The sequence below is a fragment of the Scomber scombrus genome, chromosome 19 (assembly GCF_963691925.1).
Source record: "Scomber scombrus chromosome 19, fScoSco1.1, whole genome shotgun sequence".
Lineage (NCBI taxonomy): Eukaryota > Metazoa > Chordata > Actinopteri > Scombriformes > Scombridae > Scomber > Scomber scombrus.
In genome coordinates, this window is record NC_084988.1 from 8,116,319 (window position 1) to 8,138,195 (window position 21,877).

A 21,877-nucleotide genomic window follows, 5' to 3' on the forward strand; every position below is an offset into this window, starting at 1 on the left:
AAGCATTAACTGCACCTGAAAACACAGTCGGACAAGCTACACAAATGAGGTATTAGGGAGGGATTTCGTTATGTTTAATGGAAGCATTTAATGTTTCACTTTTTTACGATAGAAAGGACTATTAAGGGTGAGGATCATCTTGAACTAATAGCATCTCGGGGAAACTTTCCCAACAGGGCTAAAGTATGAAAGCATTTTGTATCTTTAAAAAGACCGAAAACATGTGTTGAGAAAGTTATGGGGGATGGGGGGGTAATCTCATATTCAGGCCAAAACAGTAACCCAGTAAACATGCAGCCAAATATATTAAATTGCAGATATTGTCGCTATGCAAAACAAAATACATGAGTTATATCAGGGTTTCTGCAGGTTTGAAGTTAAATTAATTTTTTTAAGACTTTTTTAAGACCATTATGAATTCAATTTAAGCCCTACTTGAAGTACAAAAAAGTAAGGAAAATCACAGCAGCAGAATTACTTTGAAAGTAACTAAATTTATGTCCATTCACAGAGCAACTCATGAAAAATCAAGAACAAATCTAGGATATGAAAGGAGCGAATGTGTGTGCCCATCTGTATATATCTAAGCTCTTCTCCTTTAGCCGCAATCTCCTCCTCTATTATCTTAAGTTCTGCCAGTTTCTCTTTGCAAGCCCTCCTTAGAGCTCCTTTGGTCTCAGTTGTAGTTTTAATTCAACGTACTAATACCTGGATCCTTCCTAGACTTAACTGAATGTATTTTAGGACCTAGTATGCAACACATAAGATGACTACCCACAGAAACGCTGTATATTTTAAAAACTAATAAAAAACTTCCTTAGCTGTAAATAACTGATGACAGAAAAACACATCCCGAACTCCAAAAAGTCACTCTAAAAATAAAATTTTCCCATGTAGCTACATGCTGGATGTTTTCCAATGTTGAAACATACAAAACAATGATAACATTGTTTTTCTTCTCGTCTGTGAGGACAGAAAACTGTTGTGCCATCTGTTATCTACTTGTTTTACGTCTTCATTTGGTCGTGGGGGTCATGTCCTATGACGAGCCGATAATCAATTTTCACACTCACATTCTCAGAGGACTGCAGCGTGTGTGTCACTCTGTTGGAGCCGACATCCTGTTTCCTGTCAGCTGACCCTTCCCACTTCCTGCTGTCCTCCTCCCTCTGTGGCTCCAGTCTGTGAGAGCCCTGCAGAGCCAAGCAAGCAGACTTTAGAAGGAGCAATCCTCTAGAGGAATATACACTAAAAACACTCACAAGAGGAAAGACAGCCACTTGTTAATCTATATATACCCTTGTAGTGTTACACGGTTACCATAACAACCACCCAAACCGTACCAGCTATGTTTCTCGTATTAAATCAACATGTGTAATGCACACATGAGTGGATTCTAGCTGCAGTCACTCGTACGGTTCATCTGAACACTCGACTGGTCAATGAAGATATTATGATCCCAAATACTTCTGAACTGACACGCTGCAGTTTCACATCTAAATAAAGCACCGCTGTGTCACGTCTAATCATATCACCCAGCGGTTAAACATCGCGTTCATTCTGTTGATTCCTGATCAGATTAGCTTGTGACACCCGCTCCTTTACTCTCTGTGTACTTCAGACTGTACCCCTGCTTCTTTTTTTTTTTTTTGCAGAAGCTTGGGGAAGTGGCTAAGCTTTCATACTTGAACAGGCACGTCTCTACTAGCTTTAATCTGCTTCATGTCAGGATCTTGATTCTTTTCCTGTGGGAGTTTAATTTGTTTAAATGTCTACACAGCAGCAACAAACTTCATCTTTATCTAAAGTATAGATTTTAAATATAACACTTCACTGACCTTATGGTCCGTCTCCTCCTCAGTTGTCTTGCTGTCGAGAGGCTCGGCCGTGCCGTAGATCAGCGTCCCGTTGCGGCCGATCTTGACATGTTTCTTGTACGTGTAGTAAAACTCCACACACTGCGCCACGGTCTTAGTGGTGACCTGTGAACCCCGGAAACAGCCCCCCGTTAACTGAGTTTTTTAAATGCCATTTAATGTGTTAATGAGCATATATGGTCATTTTGGAAGTACAACCACAGCTAAGACCAGAAAGAGCAACCTCAGATAAAGTGTGACCCTTGGCAGCAAATGAATGCACTGTTGTGTTTTATTTTGTGTATTTTGTACATTTTTTTTGTGCTTTTTTGGCAACTGCTACGAATAATAAACGTCCGTTTCCAAGTTGATTTGTTTTGTTGCAGCCATTTGGTACAACAAACGCCTGAAGCACATTCATCAATCGAATTTAAAAACGCCTTCATCTTGTGGTTTGGCCAAATGAGCACAGCAAAACTATAAAACTGATCTGAATCTGGCCTTACCCCCTTGATAAGTGACGTGGCACAGATGGGAAAATTAAATAGTTTTACACTTTTGAGCAGATTCAATAACCAACTATGACACTGCAAATAATGGTTAAGGGTTAGGGTTACATTGCTGGAGGAAGGAAACATTGTTCCAGAGTGACTGTATTTCCCTTTACCCACAGTAAGGCAATATATCATCATGTGCAGACTGGGTTTTGGGTTGTTTTTTTTTTTTGGAAGGTGACCAACTTTTAGTAGAGAGGATCAAATGTTGCAGCTACTAGGTGGCCTTCTCTAACCAAGAGGTTTGTAAAAAAAAAAAAAAAAAGTATTTCTTTTTTCTTTGTGTTTGAAACCATAAACATACCTGTTTCTGCACCATAAAGAAGTCTTTCTTGTATGTGGAGATGCCTTTGTTGAATTGGCGTCGCTCAGCTGCTGTCCAGCTGTCTGATCCTGAGGGAGGCAGAGAGAAGGAAAGCGAAAAGAAAGAGAGAGAGAGGGGTAAAGAGAAAGAGAGAGAGATTTAAGAACAGAAACAGACGCAGCGTGTTAGTGGTCAGTTTAAAAACACTGTAGTATCTGCCTTCCACCAATATCTAGAGACCCTGACAAGTTCAACCCTACCCCCCGACCCTTAAACCACACACACACACACACACACACACACACACACACACACACACACACACACACACACACACACACACACACACACACACACACACACACACACACACACACACACACACACACACACACACACACACACACACACACACACACACACACACATCACTTGATAAACAATGGCTCTCCTGTCTTCTGCTTGGGGATTAACCACATGCTGTAAACCCCCTCCCTATTCCCCTCCTTCCCTCATCACATTGACCCTGACAATCCTCCCCAGTCACCCACTACCACCCCCACTAACACCACCACCACCCCCAATACCACCACCACACTCTCGCTAGTGCAGCTGCCGTTGCTTAAATGCAAGGCAGGAGGTTTTTACAGAGTCCATCAATATCAGATGGTAATGAGACAGAAAACGTGGCATGAAAATGATTCGCACATCTGTGGTTATTAACTAAAATGAAAAGTTGACAGATGTGAGCACAAACATCCACACATGCAAGCTGTGTTCTTCTAAATTGAAATCAGGAAGTTCAGAAAGTTGTGACAATCACAGGGAAGTATTTAAAGTATCCATGTAAGTATTTACTCTCTGTGTGACTGATAATTCACTTGTCACAGTCACTGAATCATGCAGTAAAAAAAACATCTAAATCTATTAAAATATGATATTCAGTGTGTTTTAAATGACCAACCTGAGTAGTGGTAGTTCGACAGATAATGAGACTTGGGGAAAATTGGGTTCATCAGCATCAGGAGAGACAGAGCGGCCTGAAAAACAAAGAACACGTGACTTAAAAACTGAACAAACACATCACATTAGCTGCACAACATTGATTGTTATGAGCTTTTTTAAACAGGAAGTCACTCCACTGCCGAGCAATATGACTCTTGGTCTATTAGGCGCTCTGATTGTTCTTCATAAACCCGTAGAAAACACACCGAGCCAAACAATGACTGTGTTGCTTACAGGTAACCAGGGAGTGAGATGACCAATGTTCTCATTTTTCCTGCATGCATTAAGTTACTGAGTATATTATATCATAATTATACTCTCTGGGTCATTGTCAAAATAACAATTAACTTTCTGCTCTTTGAGAAGCAACTGTGTATGAACGTTGAAAAGACAGCCGTTTGAGCCTGACCGCTGCAGAGAGTGGGCGCTCTGACAGCTCCCCCTCCTCCCCACCCCCTCGTAGTTTCCTTGACAACGTTGGACCAATGCTGGTCGCTAGGGGCTCGAAATCTCCACCAGTACTACCACAAAGCACTCCGACAGCTCTGCCATATATCTGCATCAGGCTGCGAGTCGGCTCTGGCTCGTGCATCTTCAATAAAAGGAAGTATTGATTTAAAGATCATTGGTAAAGTCATTGTAAAGCACTGTGTAAGGATCTGCTTCCTCTTTTGATCAGCGTAAAATACTCCATCAGTAATTTAATGTTGTAAAACTACTCTTCTTCACACGAGACTGAAATAATCTGAGTTAAAAAATGTGATTCGGTACTCTAATCAACTCCCATAACATGTGCAGCGAAGCTATTCTGAGAGGCCGAGCCTTTTGGTTTTTTTCCCAGCATCCATCTGTTGCCATTGTTCCAACCATCCCACTACTGATTTCTGTTTAATTCTCTTAAATAATTACACATCTGACTCTCACTCTATCCCCCACCGCTGGTATTTTGATGAGGGAGGGGGGGCGTGACCATCAGCACTTGAGATGCTGCCTCATAACGTGAACCACTATTTGAACTCATTACCACAATGAGTGCAGAGCATATTGTTCCCTTTTTTCTTCTTCTTCTTAGTTAGATTTAATCAGTAGTGGTGAGCTTCATTATAATACGGATGATTTATTTGACTTTAGCTAAATGTTTTGTATAGCCGTTTTATACAGATGAGTTCCAGCTGTTCTTGCTTTGCAGGATTATGCCCTTCATATCTGCAAATTTAAGCTGCACTGGTCCTGATGATGAGGTTACTGGTGTGGCGGTGATGCAATATGTATGAAACATTGCTGCAGTCAATTGAAATATAGGTGGACCAATCTTGGATAACTGCAAACTTAACTAACCCTTAACATTTATAATTTCTCCATCTACCTACACAGTTATGATCTGTTCATTGGTGAGTTGCTCTCAAGTAAAGATAAATAAAAACTATGAATATAATCAGTGCATATGCATGAAAATCTAACACAAAGATAGTTATTAAGCTCTATGCTCCACCTGGCATCCTTAAGGTGGAAATCTTCCCCGGCACTCTCTTTATTGACCTTTGTTTTATGTGTTTGAAAATATCATAAAAAGGTGGAATATGGCTACAACACTACATCACTCAACAATGTGCATCACACCTCTGTGAAAGTGCAATGTTAGCTCTTCACCCCTCTTCACATCTCACTCCACCACAGAGTTTCAGTGCAAAGCATACTGAAATGCTACAGATCAGTCACATCCGTTCAGTAATCATTCAGAGCTCAGGGGAAAGCATTCAATCACTACATTTACATGCACCTGAGAAAGCAGGCTATTGAGAGATATCAGGTTAAGACAGGAAATCCGAGAGCACATGTACTTGCACTGCAATAACCCGATTACCTTAAATCTCATATCTACATACAGCTGGTCAGTAATCACATTTCTCCTCTCCTCTCTATTATACTTTTGAACTATGGCTGGCATGTTTTCAGTGTATTATTGATACAAGAAGCTGCAGTTTGACATGTTTTATGTCCTGGCTGGACAATAGCAAGAAATCAGTTTAATCTGCTTCTATCAACTAAGAAAAACTAGTAATAAATTCTGTTAATTCCTCTATGGAAGTAATGAATGTCACCAAATTCGAGGCCTTAAATTCTGTTCAACCTCATGAATTAATGATTAACAACTTTGGAAAAAGAAAAAAAACATTACGATCTAAAAACTGCTATAATCTGTTGAAATGTTGTTCCACCAGTCACTCTGTACAAGTTGAAGTAATTTTTACAGGTGGTGTATACCTAAACTCTCTTAAAATATTCTGTCACGGTCGATATTTTAACACAGATTTTGCCATTTCTCTGAGTCAAGGCAATCTTTAAGAGGAAAAGAGGTCAATAGGTCGGTGTGCGTGTGTGTGTGGGTTTAGAGGAAAACCTAAAAACCAAAGTCTCCATAGAGAGGAACACAAATCTCAGTCTTTTTTTTTCTATTATTCATGGAAGTTCCTGCACAGCCAGTCAATATGGATTGTTCTGTTGCGCTCACCATTATGTCCCCTTTGCACTCGTAAAGACAATGGTGGGCTAACTCCTGGTTGGTGCCGCCTCCACACAAAACACTGGAGCAGGCCAGGTGCATGAGGTCTTCCACTGAAAGAGACAGAGAAATACAAAATTATTTCTTTTGCTTTGATTTTTGCATATAGTGATGCCAGATCAGTTATTAAAAGGATAATAAACAGTACTGTGAAGAATTTTGACTGTGTTATTATGGTGGATGAGCAGCAATCTGAACTAAATGTTCCCAACATTGAGAACTAAGTACTGTATATTTTACAATGGACTTCCTGTATATACTAGGAACATGTAAATATCTCAATGTGGAATAGAGAATAACTTGCACTCTCTCGAAAGTCATACACAACAAAAAGTGACTTCTGTATTTCACAAAAAAGGAAATGACAGTCTTCAAAATTAAAAACTAAGTTTCGAAGGGGACATATGTTGCTTTTTGTGTTTTTCTGTCATTTATATGCTGTTATGACGTTGAATATCTTTGTTAAACATAGTGTAAGTTCTGAAACTTGACAAGAATTTTATGGCCTATTTCAGACAGAGGCTGAACTGAGGGGCTGCATAAAGAGCCAGTATCAGATAAATGAGGAGTTTTTTTGAAAGATATTTAAATGGAACCCCAGAAAATATATAATATTTATAATAAAAAGAATCCTCATCATAATGGGCCACTACCTTAATTTCAAGTCAACAAATCCTCATTCTGCCCCAGTATGCTGTCTGGTAAAATCTATGCTTTCAATTTCACAATTGTGCAACGCTGTCAGGTACTTTCATTACCTTTTTTGTGGAAGTCGGGTTTTTCCTCCATTTCGTTCAGTGGAACCCAGACCAGATCCGCTCGATGCTGATCCAGCTCAACAGCGGACCGCTGCCTCAGCTCTGGCACCTCCGCCTGGTACCGTGACCCGATATTTATCCGTCTGGGAACAGGACATCAGTGTGAGTGACGCGGCTGGAGTCACGATCAATTTAAATTAGATCTATTCTAAATTCACCTCTACAGTAAAGAAGCATTTATGTGCTCTTGAATATTCCAGTCAGGAGAGCATACATAACATTTCTTTTAAAGAGTAAAGCTTGTTTTTTTCCTGAGATCATATTGTCAGTCAGTTTCTAGCTTCTTTTTTTTCTGTCATGATCTTTAAATAGTCGGAAGAAGGTCGTTGAGGCACTCAGACTGAACACCGCAATTGTTGCCCTGGTCTGAATTGAAACTCTCAGCATAATGAGTAAATGCAAATGCACCTCTTTAACTGGCTGAACTGAAAGTGAATGGATCCTCATACTGCTGTAGGACGAAGGTCACGGTCAAGTGGGAACAAAAACTAGTAAATCAACATTACAGGAGGTTTCTCAAAAGGCTTACACGTCAATTGAAAGCAGGTATTGAAGTTGTGAAAATTATCTACATTGACAGGCAATCTCGTTCAAGGATGTCCCATCCTCCCCTGCATTTCCAGTGGGCCTGGACTATTTCCAGCTGAGTGTATGTGTGTGTGTGTGTGGGTTTTCTGGCAGCCTCCCCCAGGGTAGGTGGGCTCCTAAGAGTTGAACTGCAATGGCTCTTGTGTGTTTGGGAGTACACCAGACCCAGTTGAAAGCATGATTTATGGGAAGCCTCGTTGTCTCGGCACTGACTAACTGCTAAGCATACGGCACCAGTCAGGGAACAGCTTGCACAATGCACCCCCTCAAAAAAACACAGCACCTCACTGTTGATGCAGCTACAACAAATAAACCCTACAAAAAAAGAATCCTTGAGTTATGGTTCATTGGCCAAATTCTCTCTGTCCTTGAATCCCCCCGTCTCTCTCTGTGCTGGTCTAATTTTCATAAACATTCAAGCCATCATTGGCTGTGTTTACATTTATGGGGTAACCTGGCTGTTGGCCATGTTCTACTGAAGGTCTTATTTGGTTTAAGCTGTTTACATGCACCATTGGTACACTGCATTCGAGAATAAGTTTAATATCAACAAAACAGGCCTGCAAACTGAAGAGGAATGAAAAAGATGACAGTTAGCTTTTCTTCGTATTATGATATGAAAACATTTGGGGTTTTAGACTGAAGTCCTCTATAGCTCTGAGAAATGATGGTATTATTATTATTATTATATTTTATAGAATAATAAGAAGATAGCTGGAGCTCTAATTATGTCTTTTGGCCTGTTCACACATTTTAAGTTCTTGTTGCCGCTGCTGCTTAGCCATGTGACTCTCTCCCCACTTTGTATTCTTCAACCACTCTCTACTACATTTGACAATGGCTGCAGTGAGACTCCGCGGACTGCATCAGATAGTGTTATGTGGTTTAGTGATGCCCCTAGCACATATCGGACGATCTGTAAACACAGAAGCAGTAGTCCGGTTACGGTACCCGCCCTGATCCTGGGAGCGAATGTGACAAAACTGGTGCGTGGTTCATGTGCGTCAAAGATACTGCCTGGACTAATATTGTAAAAGCCAAATGAGATGCTGTAAATCACTGGATCTGCACCGACTGTAATATAATTCCAGCCATGTTATAACGTTCAATAAAATTTGCATATTAAAACTGAAGCTTATCTGAATAACCAAATCATTCTCTGTGCGAGTGGGTTTAAAAAAGGACACAGGCACAGGCCCCGGATGCATTTACTGCCATTAGTTTTCTAAAACAGATTTAAGGCTTTCATTTGGACAGTTAAAATGGACTTGTTATGACAGGATGCACTTCTATTGCAGGAGACATTAGACTGTATAGTTATACCAGAAGGAGAAAGCTGGCACTAATGCAAGCTGCGGATGACGGGGCAAAAGATTCCAGTGGTAACAGTGGCAGAGGGGAGGGCCGCTTTAAAGGATGGGTTTAGTATTTCAAGAAATCTGTTCTCTCTCTCTCTCTCTCACATCCCACTGTTATGGTTTGAATAATTGATTGCAGAACTACTACTCCGGCTATGATAATGCATGCTTTTGAGGAGGACGTGTAATTTTTCTGCAATGACACACCAACCCCAAACCCACCCTTTCCATAATGGAAGATGATTTTGGGGGATGAGGAGGGGGAAATACTCACGGCTCGATGCTGACCGGAGTGGCCTCGCTCATAGCAGAGAGGACCGGTGGTGTTATGTCGCAGCTGTCTGAAGGAACAGCAAGAAAAACAGCAACTCAGTAACATTATCAAAAAGGTTTTCTTATATTGTAATATGAGTATATAAGTGCTAGGAAAACAGTATTTCCTTTTTCATGTGTTCAATTTGGACTGAATGAAACTGGGTGCATTTGTGTGCAGTGCTTTTCATTTTGTTTGAAGTCCTGGAGATGTTCACTTGATATTTCGACTTACTCGAGCGCAACAGGCTGCGTGTGGCTGATTTGGGCGTCGCAGGAGGCGGCAGACCCTGACCGCTGGCTGCAGCGGCTGCAGAAGAAAGAAACGTGGAGAAGTAGAGGCCAGAGCCTTCACGAACGGGGCTGAGGATCGGCGGGGGCGTGTAGGGTGGCATGGAGAGGGGGTTGTCGGCGAGGCGAACAGGGGACCGTAGGTGGCTCTGGTAGGGCGTAATGCTGGAGTAGACTGGAGGGGCGATGAATAAGCCCGGTTTAGGCGGCGGGATGAAGAGAGGCTCGGGCCTGGGACGCCGTTTGGACTTTTTGCCGTCGTCGTCTTTATCCCCCTCTGTGCCGCCATTCTGGTGAGGAAAAGATCACTTTTTTAAAAAGGGAATTGTATCACGTGTCTTTGTGCATTGTGTCACTTCTGAATTTCTGACAGAAAACACACACAAACAAATCGACATGCATGCTCACACATTTGGCTGTCTGTGTGTTTATCCTGCAAGATCCTTTAGAGAGAGAGGGCAAGGCACTCAAACCATCAACAGTATGGTACATAATGTACAGCACAGCAAGGCAATACAGTAATACAGCTAAACCCTGATAATCTGCCTGATCTGGGACAGGGCAACCAGTTTACTAAATCCCCCCCGAAATGAAAGCAGGAAAGGGGGGAAAAGTGTGGAGAGCTGAAATAGGGCCAGAGGAGACATGGAGCATGGTGGGGGGAAGGGAGAGTGTGGTGAGGGGTAGACGTGGCATCAATGCAAGGATTTAGTAGCTGGACAGAGTGATGACGGCAGTGGAACACCAGCCTATTAACCCCCACTCTCTGTTAATTTGGAGGGTATAGAAGAGTTACCCACCTGATCCGAGCTTTCCGTCAAGGAGTTCCTGAGTGAGCGACGCCGGGTGACGATGACCGAGGGCTTGTGGTCCGCACGGCCGAGGTCCTGGGGGTTGGAAGGCCTGGGGGGCCAGTTGGAAGCCAGGGCTGCTTCATCCCTGTCAGGAGAGGAGGGCTCCTGCCTCCGCACTGGAACAGACACGGGGATGACGAGTGGAAGGAGGCTCTCATCTCGAGACCGCTTGGCGTTCAGACCCTCTGATTCAGTGGGACTCCACGGCCTGTGGGGCTCCTGATGAAGATGAGAGTATGGGGTATTAAACTGCTGCTAATTTTCTCCTCAAAACAAAATATCAAGACGCAAACGCAACTGTACACACTACACTTGTGTTATTACTTTCATGAGAAGATAAAAGAGTGACTCCTCAAATGAAGAAACTATGATACAGTTGAAACAGAAATCAAAGAGTTTCCTTCTATTGTTGTTTACTGTAGAGGCCTCAATGCCACACTTGAAACTGCAGTTCACAAGTTCATCAACTTTCAGATGACACATTTTAAAATGTATGAACCAGAAAAATCTACTTGCATAGCTCGAACTGCGCACTACGCTACAGGTGTGAAGAATTACACTCAGTTGCAACTTTTACTTTTTATTTGTAGCTTAGCTTTTTAGCTTTTGCCAACCACAGCACATTAAACTCAAATTAACTTAGGTGGCTGCTACTTCAACCAAGGCAAACTGCCAAATGTTAATCAATACAGTAAATGGGAACCTTGTAGTTTACCTCAGACACACACAAAAAAAACAATATGCAACAAAAATGTAGTCAATACTCAACTAGGGTGATGAAAGATAGGTCAATACAACATTGAACAAGCCTGAGATGTATTCCTAAGTAACAGAATCCTTACATGGATAATTAATAATGTGAAAACAAACAAAGGATTGAATTCAAAATATGATCATGCCTCAAGTGTGTGTACTTATGATTTCATTTTGTACTTCCACACCTTGGTGCTGTACGGTAGGTACCGATTAAGTGACACACCTTAGATGCATGTCAAAGGAACTGTCCCCAACAGGATGCTTGACATTTTTACTTTGAGTAAAACAATAACGAGTGGGCACGAGCGAGCAACCTGTGTGCTTTTAGAGCAACGATCAACTCCGGAGCAGCTTCAAAGCCATTTCTGAACCACCACATCAGAGCCACTCCAATGAAGACAAGACAGATGCATGCTGTCACTGCGCGCTGCTTCTTCATGGGCAGAGAGGCATGCAGCAGTGTGCCTACACTAAATCTGTGCTCATTATTGCTGGTGGAAAACTCCAGCCCTTACACCAGGGCGGTAGAGAGATATTCTGCTGAGCACTGCAGGCAGGGCAACCCTGCACCCCTCCCAGTATGGAGGGAGAGGGGGGGTAGGGAGGGCAAGCGAGGCCAGGCTGGAATTTCTCTCCTTTGATGGGATGGGGGAGGTGTGCAGGCATGTAACCAAACACACTGTCTGTATGATCGGCTACCCAGGAGGCAAATCCAGGGCACAGCCATACTGAACTACAGACATACTGACTCAGTAATGTTTGGCAACGGAACTTGTTGCACAATCAGGAGATTTAGCAGTTCAACATAGATAAGTGTGTGACTTCACGCTCTACAGTCAGGGTTATTTATCAAGCTTGTTCATAAGGAAACATCTTGTGAGCAACATATGAAGGTGTTTTTTTAAAGTCTGTATTTACCCTGTGAGAAAATTCACAATGTAAAAAGTCTTCAGATTGTTCTCACAAGGCTGAGCTGAGCAGTTTAGTTCTGTCGTGTACACTTTTGTTGGGTGTTGATTACATTCAGAGTCACTTCCAGCAACACGTTAATCACAAACAACACAAGTTTTGGCACAATTTATCCTGGCAGTTGCTTTAGGGCCGTTTGTTCCAGTTCCCGCTCTTGTTCGGGGAGCTGAAGTCCCACTGCAATTATACCCTGGGATAACACTAGAAAAATAGATTTTCAGCTCGCACAAAAAAGATATTCTCAATTATGGCTTCCAGCTTGAAGCGACGAGTTTAGATATAAACTGCCGTCATCGAGATTCAGAACACTCAGTCCTTTTCTGTTCAAGTTTCTTTTCTTTTTTTTCTCCTCCTGTGGTTCTTTTGCTTGAGAGGAAACAGCTGAGAAACAGATGAGTGAGCAAATAAACAAGGGAAACAGAAAGGAAGGATACGTAAAATTAAAAAAAAAAAATTACACAAAGCTTAAGGAAAGGGAATGATGAAACATTTTGAAAAAAAGGTTTAAATCTGAACTGAAAGCAAACACATACAGTAGACAACTTACCTTTACAACATGTGATGGTAAAGACTCCATTTCTGAGGCCTTCTGAGCAAGGGTCTCCAGGTTGACCTCCTGGGAGACCCTGCGTTTCCTGCGCGTGCTCTGGATGACACCCGTCGGGGCTGCCTGGATGTCCCGGGCCCCGTTCTGGGAGCCCTGCAGTGCCGGGGCGGGCTGATCCGAAGAGGCAAGGAAAGGGTTGTCAGACGGCGCCCCTCCTTCCTTGGAGAGCCGCCGCGATCGGCGAAGCTGCTGCTGAGACTGGAGCTGCGTCGTCTGGGGCTGCGACTGAGACAAGGGCTCAGACTGGAGAGGGGGCTGCAGCGGATCCGAAGGCTGCTGGGGTTCTGGGGTGATGTCCTGGATGATTGGTTCCTGGATCTTTGGGGGAGCTGGAGCGGAGGACTCCTGGGAGTGTACCACCACAGGTTGTGGATGAGGGTGAGGGTGTGCATTTTGTGCAGCGGGGTAATAGTCAAGCACATGAGGGTTTTTTTGTTGCAACTGCTGATGTTGCATTTGCTGCTGAATTTGGAGCTGTTGCTGCTGCTGCTGTTGTATTTGCTGCTGCTGTTGTTGCTGTTGCTGTATCTTTTGTTGCTGCTGCTCGTGCTGTAGTTGCTGCTGCTGCTGCTGTTGTAGCTGCTTCTGTACATGTTGTTGACGCTGAATGAGTTGTTGCTGTTGCTGCATTTGATGGTGCTGTTGTTGAATTTGTTGCTGAATTAGGTGATGTTGCTGCTGTTGCTGGCGCTGTATTTGCTCCTGCTTCTGCAGCTGCTGTAACTGTTGTGGGGGTTTGGCCTGTGCTGAGTAGTTAGGTGGGTTAGGCAGGGTTGTCCTGTTGCCGTGGAAGGTCTGATAGTAGGCTGGCAGGTGCTGCTTGGGCTGACCAAAAGCCAACTGAAAGGGCTGCAACACTGAGCTCCCTCCAGGGTGGGATGCGCTGTGCTGCTGGGTGTTCAGTGCCCCAGGTTTCAACGTCTCTTGAAAAGCCTGGGACTGCTGCTGCTGCTGCTGCTCCCAGTCCAGGCCCCGAGCATCCCTGTAGGCTTCCACTGTCGGGTTGGGCCCCAGTGGCTGCTTGTCTGCAGCTCTGTTAGGAGGCTGTTGATGTGGCTGTAAGCCAGATGTGTCGTGCATCGATTTCACAAATGCAGTCTGGGTCCTTGAGTCCGTTACATTAACTCCGATGTAATTAGCAAAGTTCTGTCCCCAATTCGTCATTGTGGTCCAGGAGGCAGCTCTCTGCTGCTGGGACAGTGATGGCTGCTGCTGACTGGGCTCTTGATGAGTCCACTTCATAGGCACTGTCTGCTGATAATGACCTCTGTTTTGGTCACCCTTATCAGGACTGAAGATGACAGAGTTGAGGTACATGTGAGGGCCCTCTGGATTAGAAGTCACAGTACTCGCAGCCTCGCTCTGTCCGGGGTCTGAAGCAGTACCACCTGGAACGTAATAGGATCCTTCAGGATGTTGAGAGGTCTCCTTCATTGCTACGCTTTGCTCGTTGAAAAACGTGATGCGTTTGCCTGTTCTTTTAGTGCTGGCTTTCTGCTGGGCAGGTACACTCATGACGGGCATGAATAAGCCGAGCCAGAAGATTATCTCTGATCAAACCAGCTTTTGATTCTCACTTGAATATGTCAGTCAAAAAATATGAGTAAGTATACCCTTTTATCAGGTAGCCACAGTAATATCAATCAGCTAAACTACATTGACATCAACGTGAGGAGTAGCCAGTTCAACCAAAAAAGAAAAATCTTCTCTCTTCCTCTGCAGTTCTTGGTGACCCACTCAGAGGTCGCTGGCCTGGGGTTAGATCTGAAGAAGTCTGCCGGTTTTTGTCATTCATGGGCAACACCCTGTAAAGAGAAAATGAGAGAGAGGTCAAGCATTGAGCCATCAGGCTAAAAGGGTCCCCACAGGGGGGGGTCTCATTATCATCTTTGCCTCAGCCATGTAAAAACCTGCTGTTTGCTTTTTCAACAATAGACCTCCACTGAAAAGGTATCTAGTGTGAGAATAGGGAGGGGAGGGGTGGGTCTAAACTGTGTCATTATGCACTAAGCTCAAATGACACAGGGATATGGTCCTGCATGCAGGCGAACACGTATACTATCGGACCTGCCTAAAGGTAGTTAATAGAAGCAGCTTAATCAATAGTTCCTGGAAATGTCACTGCAGGATATTACTGCAACACATTAAAAGATGAGCAATGAGATAAGCAGTAAAGCCATGCACTGAAAATCATCAGGGAAGCTTGATTACCCTTTATCATCACCCCCCCACCCCCCAAACCTCAACTGACTGAAGCAGCTCTCTTTCCCGCCAAACCACCAGAACGTGACAGAAACCTCTCTCTTTATACAACTGAGCATGAGTCAAAAAAAAAAAGGGAAACCGTGCCCTTTGAACTGTGGCTGCAGACTCAAAAAGGAAGGGCAACTGAAAGTGAGCAAGCATGAGTCATGATGAAACGATCTCTGCGAGGAAACAAAAAAAAAGAGAGAGTGAGAGAACAGGAGAAAAAAGTTAAAACTGCCTCAGAGGCTATGAAAGCTTACAGGGAGGTGGGGGGATCTTGACTATTGCTATGGTAACCCATTACGATTATCAAAAAAATATTATATTATATGACGGCCAGGTTTCGGAGCAGATTTTGACACAATGCAAGTCTGCCAAATCTCAAGATGCACACAGATCCCGACTGTTTCTGTTAAAATCTGAATCCTTGCTCCATCTGTACAGATTAACAAATCTTCTGTCAGTCTTTCTGCAGCAGTCAACAACCCCCGAAAACTAAAACATTAAGACTTTTCCACTGCTGCAAAAAAATCACCACGATCAAAGCAATTGCTGCATGTCAATTTTTTATCACGATGGATTACATAAATGCTCGAATCTCTACAACATAAGACTTGGCAGCAAAAGGCTATCTCTGGCAAACCTAGGAAGTGACTGACTGACAATTGTCACCTTTTACTCGGTGGCCTAGTAAAAACACACATGCTTCTTAAAATAGACAAGCTGCAGCTGTTCAGATCCTGCACTGGCTCAGGGGGCACCCACAGGCTGAAACCTCAATGACCATGCTTTTTTTTTGCTAACAAACACTGTATAACTGCATCGGCACTGCCACGTGATTGCTCAAATCCTAAGAAACATCCTCTATGAAGAAAAAAAGGTGCATCATAGTTTCCTTTCTGTGCAGAATATAGCCCTGCTAGCCTTGGAGCAACAACATTGCACTAACTGCTGATTTACCGTGCCACCATGCTGTGTGAGGGAGTCTGTGTGCATTAAAGCAGGCGTACACTCAAATCTGAGGTGAAGGAGGAGGAGGAAGAAGAGGAGGAAGGGGGGGAATCATCGTGACGCATCACAAGTGCAACCTTACACAAGCTGTGGGGTTTAGCCCAATAAACAAAGTAACACGTTAAATTGGCTTAAAATAAATGTCAAGCACTATTAGCCACCCTAATCCATCGCTGCTTCCAAATATAAATCAGCTAGTGTTGCACGGCTTGCGCACATACGCAGGGGCCTGCAACCGTGCAAGACCAGACAAATAAAGATTTTTTTATAAAGAGGAAAAACATGCAGAGTCCTTCCAAGGCAGGACTCTTCCTGGACCCCCCTCCCTCCCTCCCTCCCTCCCTCCCTCTCCCTCCACATCACTCTCTCCCTCTCTCTTTCTGTCTATGGCCAGCCAGCTCAGCGCTATTTACTAGAAACCCTTTGTTGCAGAAAACGGATTATCCAGTCACTAATGCCATGTCCCGTTGCAACAAACCGAGCCAACAATGCAAACCCCGTATTGACCAAAAGTGTAGCTTGCTTGCATGTGGTGCTTGCGGCTGACAAACAAACAAAACAAAAACAAACAAAACACAAAACGCAGCCGTGGATCGACATTCAATACAACTTGTCAACAACCTTTATACGTCACATGTGTCTTGTCAAGTGCAGTCAGGTCTCACATTGATTGAAAATATCCAAACATACAGGCGTGGATAAGGTTACAGTGCAGTGTGGAGCTCCTATCTCAGCAGCCCTGCGTGCCCCAAGTCCAGTCCAGTCCAGCCTCAGCCTCAGCTTCAGCAGTGAGGTAAACAAAACTTTGTCACCAAGCTGTGGCTACAAAAAACATGCAGCAGCAGCAACAACAACAACACCACCGCCGCCGCAGCAGCAGCAGCAGTCCCTGTCTTGTCTCCCCCCTCCTCTCCCTCTCTCTCTCTCTCTCCTCCTGATACTTACTGTGTTTGTCATGAAAAAGCAGCAGCTCAGCCCCGCAGTATCGCACAAGCTCGGTGCGGCCAGTCGTAGCAGCAAGGCCCGCACAATACAGACCTGCGATGATGACTGCATACATCCCCAAGGTTGACTCATGCTATGCTGCTGCTGACCTCACTCACTGCTACTTTTTTTTGTTGCCCCCCCTCCCTACCTCCCTCCCACCCACCCGTCCCCTCTCCCACCCTGTTTCCCACTCCCTCCCCTTCCACTACTCCTGCTGCAAAGTCAAGAGGGAAAAAAAGAAAAAAAAGGGGGTCGACGTCGGTGCGTAAACAGGATCGGAAACGGAGCGCTAATCTGCAAAAAGGCGTGAGCAATACCCCCGCTGTCTATTGCACATGATTGCACTAGGATTGCACCGGAAAAGAAATAAAGGAAAAAACATATACCCCTCTCACACTGTCTATGCGGCCTTTTAGCTGTAAACCGAGTCTCTGTGTGTCTGCTTGTCTTGTGATCCCCCCCTCCACTCCTCCTCCTGCTCCTCCACTCCTCCTGCTCACCACCACCATCAGCTCCGCTTTTGGCCACACCTACTTCCCATGCCCATAAAAGGTCTTCCTCTGACATGGAGGCTCTTGTAATTTACGGAGCAAGATCCCCCTCTCAGTCCATGCGGGAAATTCCAACACACATGGGAGGACCTGCGGGGGATTTGAAGGGGAAGGGCGCACCCGGCTGCTCTAACTGTTTTACATTCACTTTGCTTTCAAATTCACACTAAAGTCTTCCTGTGTCTTCCAGGAAAAGCAGTGTCTTAATATAGAGGCTCAGTTGTGTATATTACGTTTAATTTTTTTGGGTCATTTTAGAGAAGCTGGTTTTCATTTATCCCTTTCAAATTGAAATTTGACTCATTTTTACACTTGAGAAATGTAAAAAAAAAACCAAAAAAAACATGGCTTTAAACATCTATTTTAGCTGGACATTTCCTTAAGTGACCCTCAGAATAAAATGCATCTTTTTTTCCTTTACAAAAAATGTGAAACTGATACACATTTTTGTATATGCAAATGTACAAAATAAAAAATAAAAAAACATTCACACATGTTTTATTCTTTGTATTCTATAAAATGCTTAAGAAATGAGTTCCTGTGTGGTGTGTCTGCATATGACAAGAAAAGCAGTGTCTTACTATAGAAGCTCAGTTATGTATATAAAGTATATTTGTTTGGTTTATAGTTTTTAGAAGCTCATGATGCTTACTTACTTTCATTTAACCTTCACATACTGCTCAGGGTAATTCATTGAAGTATTTATGAATGTGAATTGGTGTAGAGACTAACAGTATGTAAGGCGTTAAACTTAATCTACCTCCATTTCTTACAGGAAAGTCTATAAAATGTCACAAACGGTGTCTTCCACTTGTTACCAGGAGCCAAACAGATGTAAAAAAAATATCACATTTTTCCCTGAAAAAGCAGCCAGCTCACCCAAAATATATTAATATATGCTGTGCATTTGTGAAGAGAAACACAGTTTGATTACTTTTTACTGAAATAAGAAAGTACATAAAGTAATTTTAAGTTGGTAAACTACTAAATGTTTGTACCAGAGGCTACCTTTTGTTTTATTTGACATTAAATGGAGTCATAGATAGATCATCTTGCAACATTTGGGCCTGGATCTATATGGTATTACTTAATCATGGAACTATAATACTGAGCAAGCAATACTCATTTAATATTACATTATATTGCATGCCTCGTCAACAAAGGCGAGCTAATAAACATCTTTTCACCGCAGTCTATTTTCACACATGCGCATAAAAACCACAAGTGTTTAATGATAATTACAATGACACAGTTGCAGCTTCCTGGACCCATTGAGTGAATTAATATTAACCTTCTGCTATAACAGGTCCAAACAACTGTGACCATGACCTAGATAACTGATATGGTGTTCATGTTAGTTAGCCCTTAAACAGGCAGGAGTGGAAAATGAGATGTTAATTATTCTTTTTATTTACTTTTACATTACTAGTTATCTCATTTGCACCTAAGTAAAACATTTCCACAAATAATTAAAAAAAATATTTTGGATTTCATGAGTTGTATCTCCACCAGGATGTGTTGCCCCTATTAAGGTATAAAAAAAAATGTATATATGTATGTATCTCCAAGTGCATGTTAACCATTTTAAGAGTTAATCAAACTCACAAAACCTTTATTAAATGTAAACTCACTAGTAGATATGAGGCCTGGTTATATGAGGAGAAGATAGGGAGAAAAAGAAGACCTAATGTTTTAAATACTGTCAACAGTGAAGATTGAATACTGAGCCCTGATTAGATGATGTTAGGAGAGGTAACGTTGCAATATCATGTCACTGGACATGACCGAGCATGTGCCAGACAGAGGGTGCAGGGCCGTAGTCGTAGTCCCTCCCTCCCAGACTCTCCTTTTCTCTCCGGCCCTTAAAATAACGTGCAAAGCCCAAAAACATTCACAGATGCAGTTGACAAGAAGCCGAGTCAGAGACAGCCTCCGATGACACTGTCACTGTACTGGGAATTGTGCTGTGAGTGAGTGTTACGTGTGTACGTGTGTGTGTGTGTGTGTGTGTGTGTGTGTGTGTGTGTGAAAAACATCCCTTTCTCTTGGGATGCAACAATATGGTTTTTTTTAAGCTGTTACTATCGCTGACATGATGGTCAATAATTTGTTTAGTCATCGAGATAAAAATGAATCAGCATGTAATCTGATCATATGCCTCAGATTTTATGATTCCAGCTTCTCAAATGTGAACATTTTTTAAAACTATTTGTTATATTTGACATTTAAAGGAAATAAAACAAGTAATTCGAAGACAACATCTTGCAATCTGGGATGGAAATGCAACAATTAGTTGAATAATCGATGGTTTTTAAACATTTTGAGTCATTTTTGAACAAAAAAGCAAATATATTCTGGTTCATTTGGTCCTCTTTGATAGTTAACCGATATATAGTTGCAGACCTAAGACACTGAATATACCATCATGGCATCTGCATTAGCAGTGAAATAACACAAGACCACTACTAATACAGACTTTAAAGACTGATTAGGACTGTATATTCAGATGACCATGATGTCACTATGACACATCTTTTTAAGGAGGTGAGATGTTAATTGCACAGAAAAGGGAAGGGTTAGCTGGTATAAACTTCAGGTGACACTAGTAATAAAGATTGTAAAGACTTGATATAACTAGATTTAGGACTGTATATTCAGCTGATAATATCACTATCACACAGGATTTCAATGCACAGAAAATAGAATGGTTAGCTAAGTTAGGTGACTCTACTAATGCAGATTTTAAAGACTGATATAACCAGATTTAGGACTGTATATTGTGCTGATCATGCCACTATCACACAGGATTTCATTGCACAGAAAAGAGCATGGTTAGCTACAGTTAGGTGATTCTACTAACACAGATTTTAAAGACTTGATATAACCAGATTCAGGACTGTATATTGTGCTGATCATGTCACTATCGCACAGGATTTCATTGCACAGAAAAGGGTAGGGTTGGCTACAGTTAGGTGACACTACTAATAAAGATTTTAAAGACTGATATAACCAGATGTAGGACTGTATATTGTGCTGATCATGCCACTATCACACAGGATTTCATACAGTGTTAGCTACAGTTAGGTGACTGTACTAGTACAGACTTAAGAGACTGATATAACCAGATTTATGACTGCATATTGTGCTGATAATGCCACTATCACACAGGATTTCATTGCATAGTAAAGAGCATGGTTAGCTGGTGTAAACTTCAGCTACAGTGAGGTGACACATGCCTCTCTGTGGGTGTCTATCTGTCCTCTGAAAGGGTGTGAGGGGGGGATCAAATCAGGTGAAGCTAGCTGGACACAATTGTGTCTTATAAACAACGCACTTAAACTTAGAACCACGAAGCCACCAAAAAAACCATTAAACAAAGTGCTAACTTTAAAGCAGGAGTTGTCAGGTAATGTTTACTTACATTAAAGTCGGTCCCTCCATGATGGCACACAGGCTTTCATTTCCCTGTGATGACGGTGCCCTTTTTTTTCTTCTGCAGCTAAAGTTGACGGTAAGCTAGTGTAACAGGCAAGCTACGGTACTGAAGAAGCCCCCCTCCTCCTCCTTCAACTTTCTCTCTCTCTCTCTTTTTACAGATTCCTCCACAAGGCGTCACTTCTCAGCTCTTTTCTTCTTCTTTGAAACACTTTCTAGCTAGCAAGAGTGAGCGATGACTGTCTGCAGGAAAGTAACGGAGCAGTTTGCAGTGGCAACGTCGATCGTAAATGCTAAAAAAAAAAAAAAAAAGTAGTTGATTTCACGGCATAATCTGTTCAATGACTGCAGTGTTAGTGGACATGAATAATAAAAGAGGCTGATGAGGCTGCGTACCGTTTCTGATTTCGCTGTAGCCGCCTTAACGGCTAAACTGCACCTCGTTTTAAAGACAAGATAGTTCAGGGTCGCTGCTAGAGTGCATGGGGCAGAACTCTTGCGAGATCTCTTACATTACGCATTGGATCTCTTACCGTAACCTCGCGAGAGTTCGTCGTCTCTCGTTCGTTGTCCCCTTTAAAACTAGCATTTTATGTGCACTTCACCCAAACACTGAGATAATACATGTTACACTTTAATGTAATAGTTCCTCTTATAATTTAGACTGTTTTTGACTTTAATCAAAGTGGAGATTTTAGACCCTTTTTAAGTTTTAAAATTGATCTAAGCACCCCTACAAATAAGTAAATTATTATTGTATTTTTTCCCCTAAAAATGATCTTATACAACTTTAGTTATTTTGCGAACCTGT

General features: G+C 42.6%; 1 protein-coding gene across 3 annotated transcripts in view; it reads right to left on the reverse strand.

Moving 5' to 3' along the window:
- mideasb (mitotic deacetylase associated SANT domain protein b) overlaps positions 1-21,439 on the reverse strand; it is a 28,450-nt gene extending 7,011 nt beyond the window's left edge. Inside the window, exons 1-11 of one of the 3 annotated variants that reach the window (XM_062441011.1) lie at positions 21,053-21,438; positions 12,776-14,640; positions 10,450-10,722; positions 9,594-9,939; positions 9,321-9,387; positions 7,041-7,183; positions 6,232-6,335; positions 3,679-3,754; positions 2,715-2,803; positions 1,839-1,982; positions 1,074-1,193 (exon numbers count right to left, since the gene is read on the reverse strand). In XM_062441011.1, the coding sequence (XP_062296995.1) occupies positions 1,074-1,193; positions 1,839-1,982; positions 2,715-2,803; positions 3,679-3,754; positions 6,232-6,335; positions 7,041-7,183; positions 9,321-9,387; positions 9,594-9,939; positions 10,450-10,722; positions 12,776-14,359 (2,946 nt within the window). In that variant the 5' untranslated portion in view covers positions 14,360-14,640; positions 21,053-21,438. Of the gene's footprint in view, positions 1-1,073; positions 1,194-1,838; positions 1,983-2,714; positions 2,804-3,678; positions 3,755-6,231; positions 6,336-7,040; positions 7,184-9,320; positions 9,388-9,593; positions 9,940-10,449; positions 10,723-12,775; positions 14,641-17,038; positions 17,203-21,052 lie in introns of those variants that run through there. The other 2 variants (XM_062441012.1, XM_062441013.1) reach the window with 2 other exon arrangements.
- Positions 21,440-21,877: the final 438 nt, after the last annotated feature.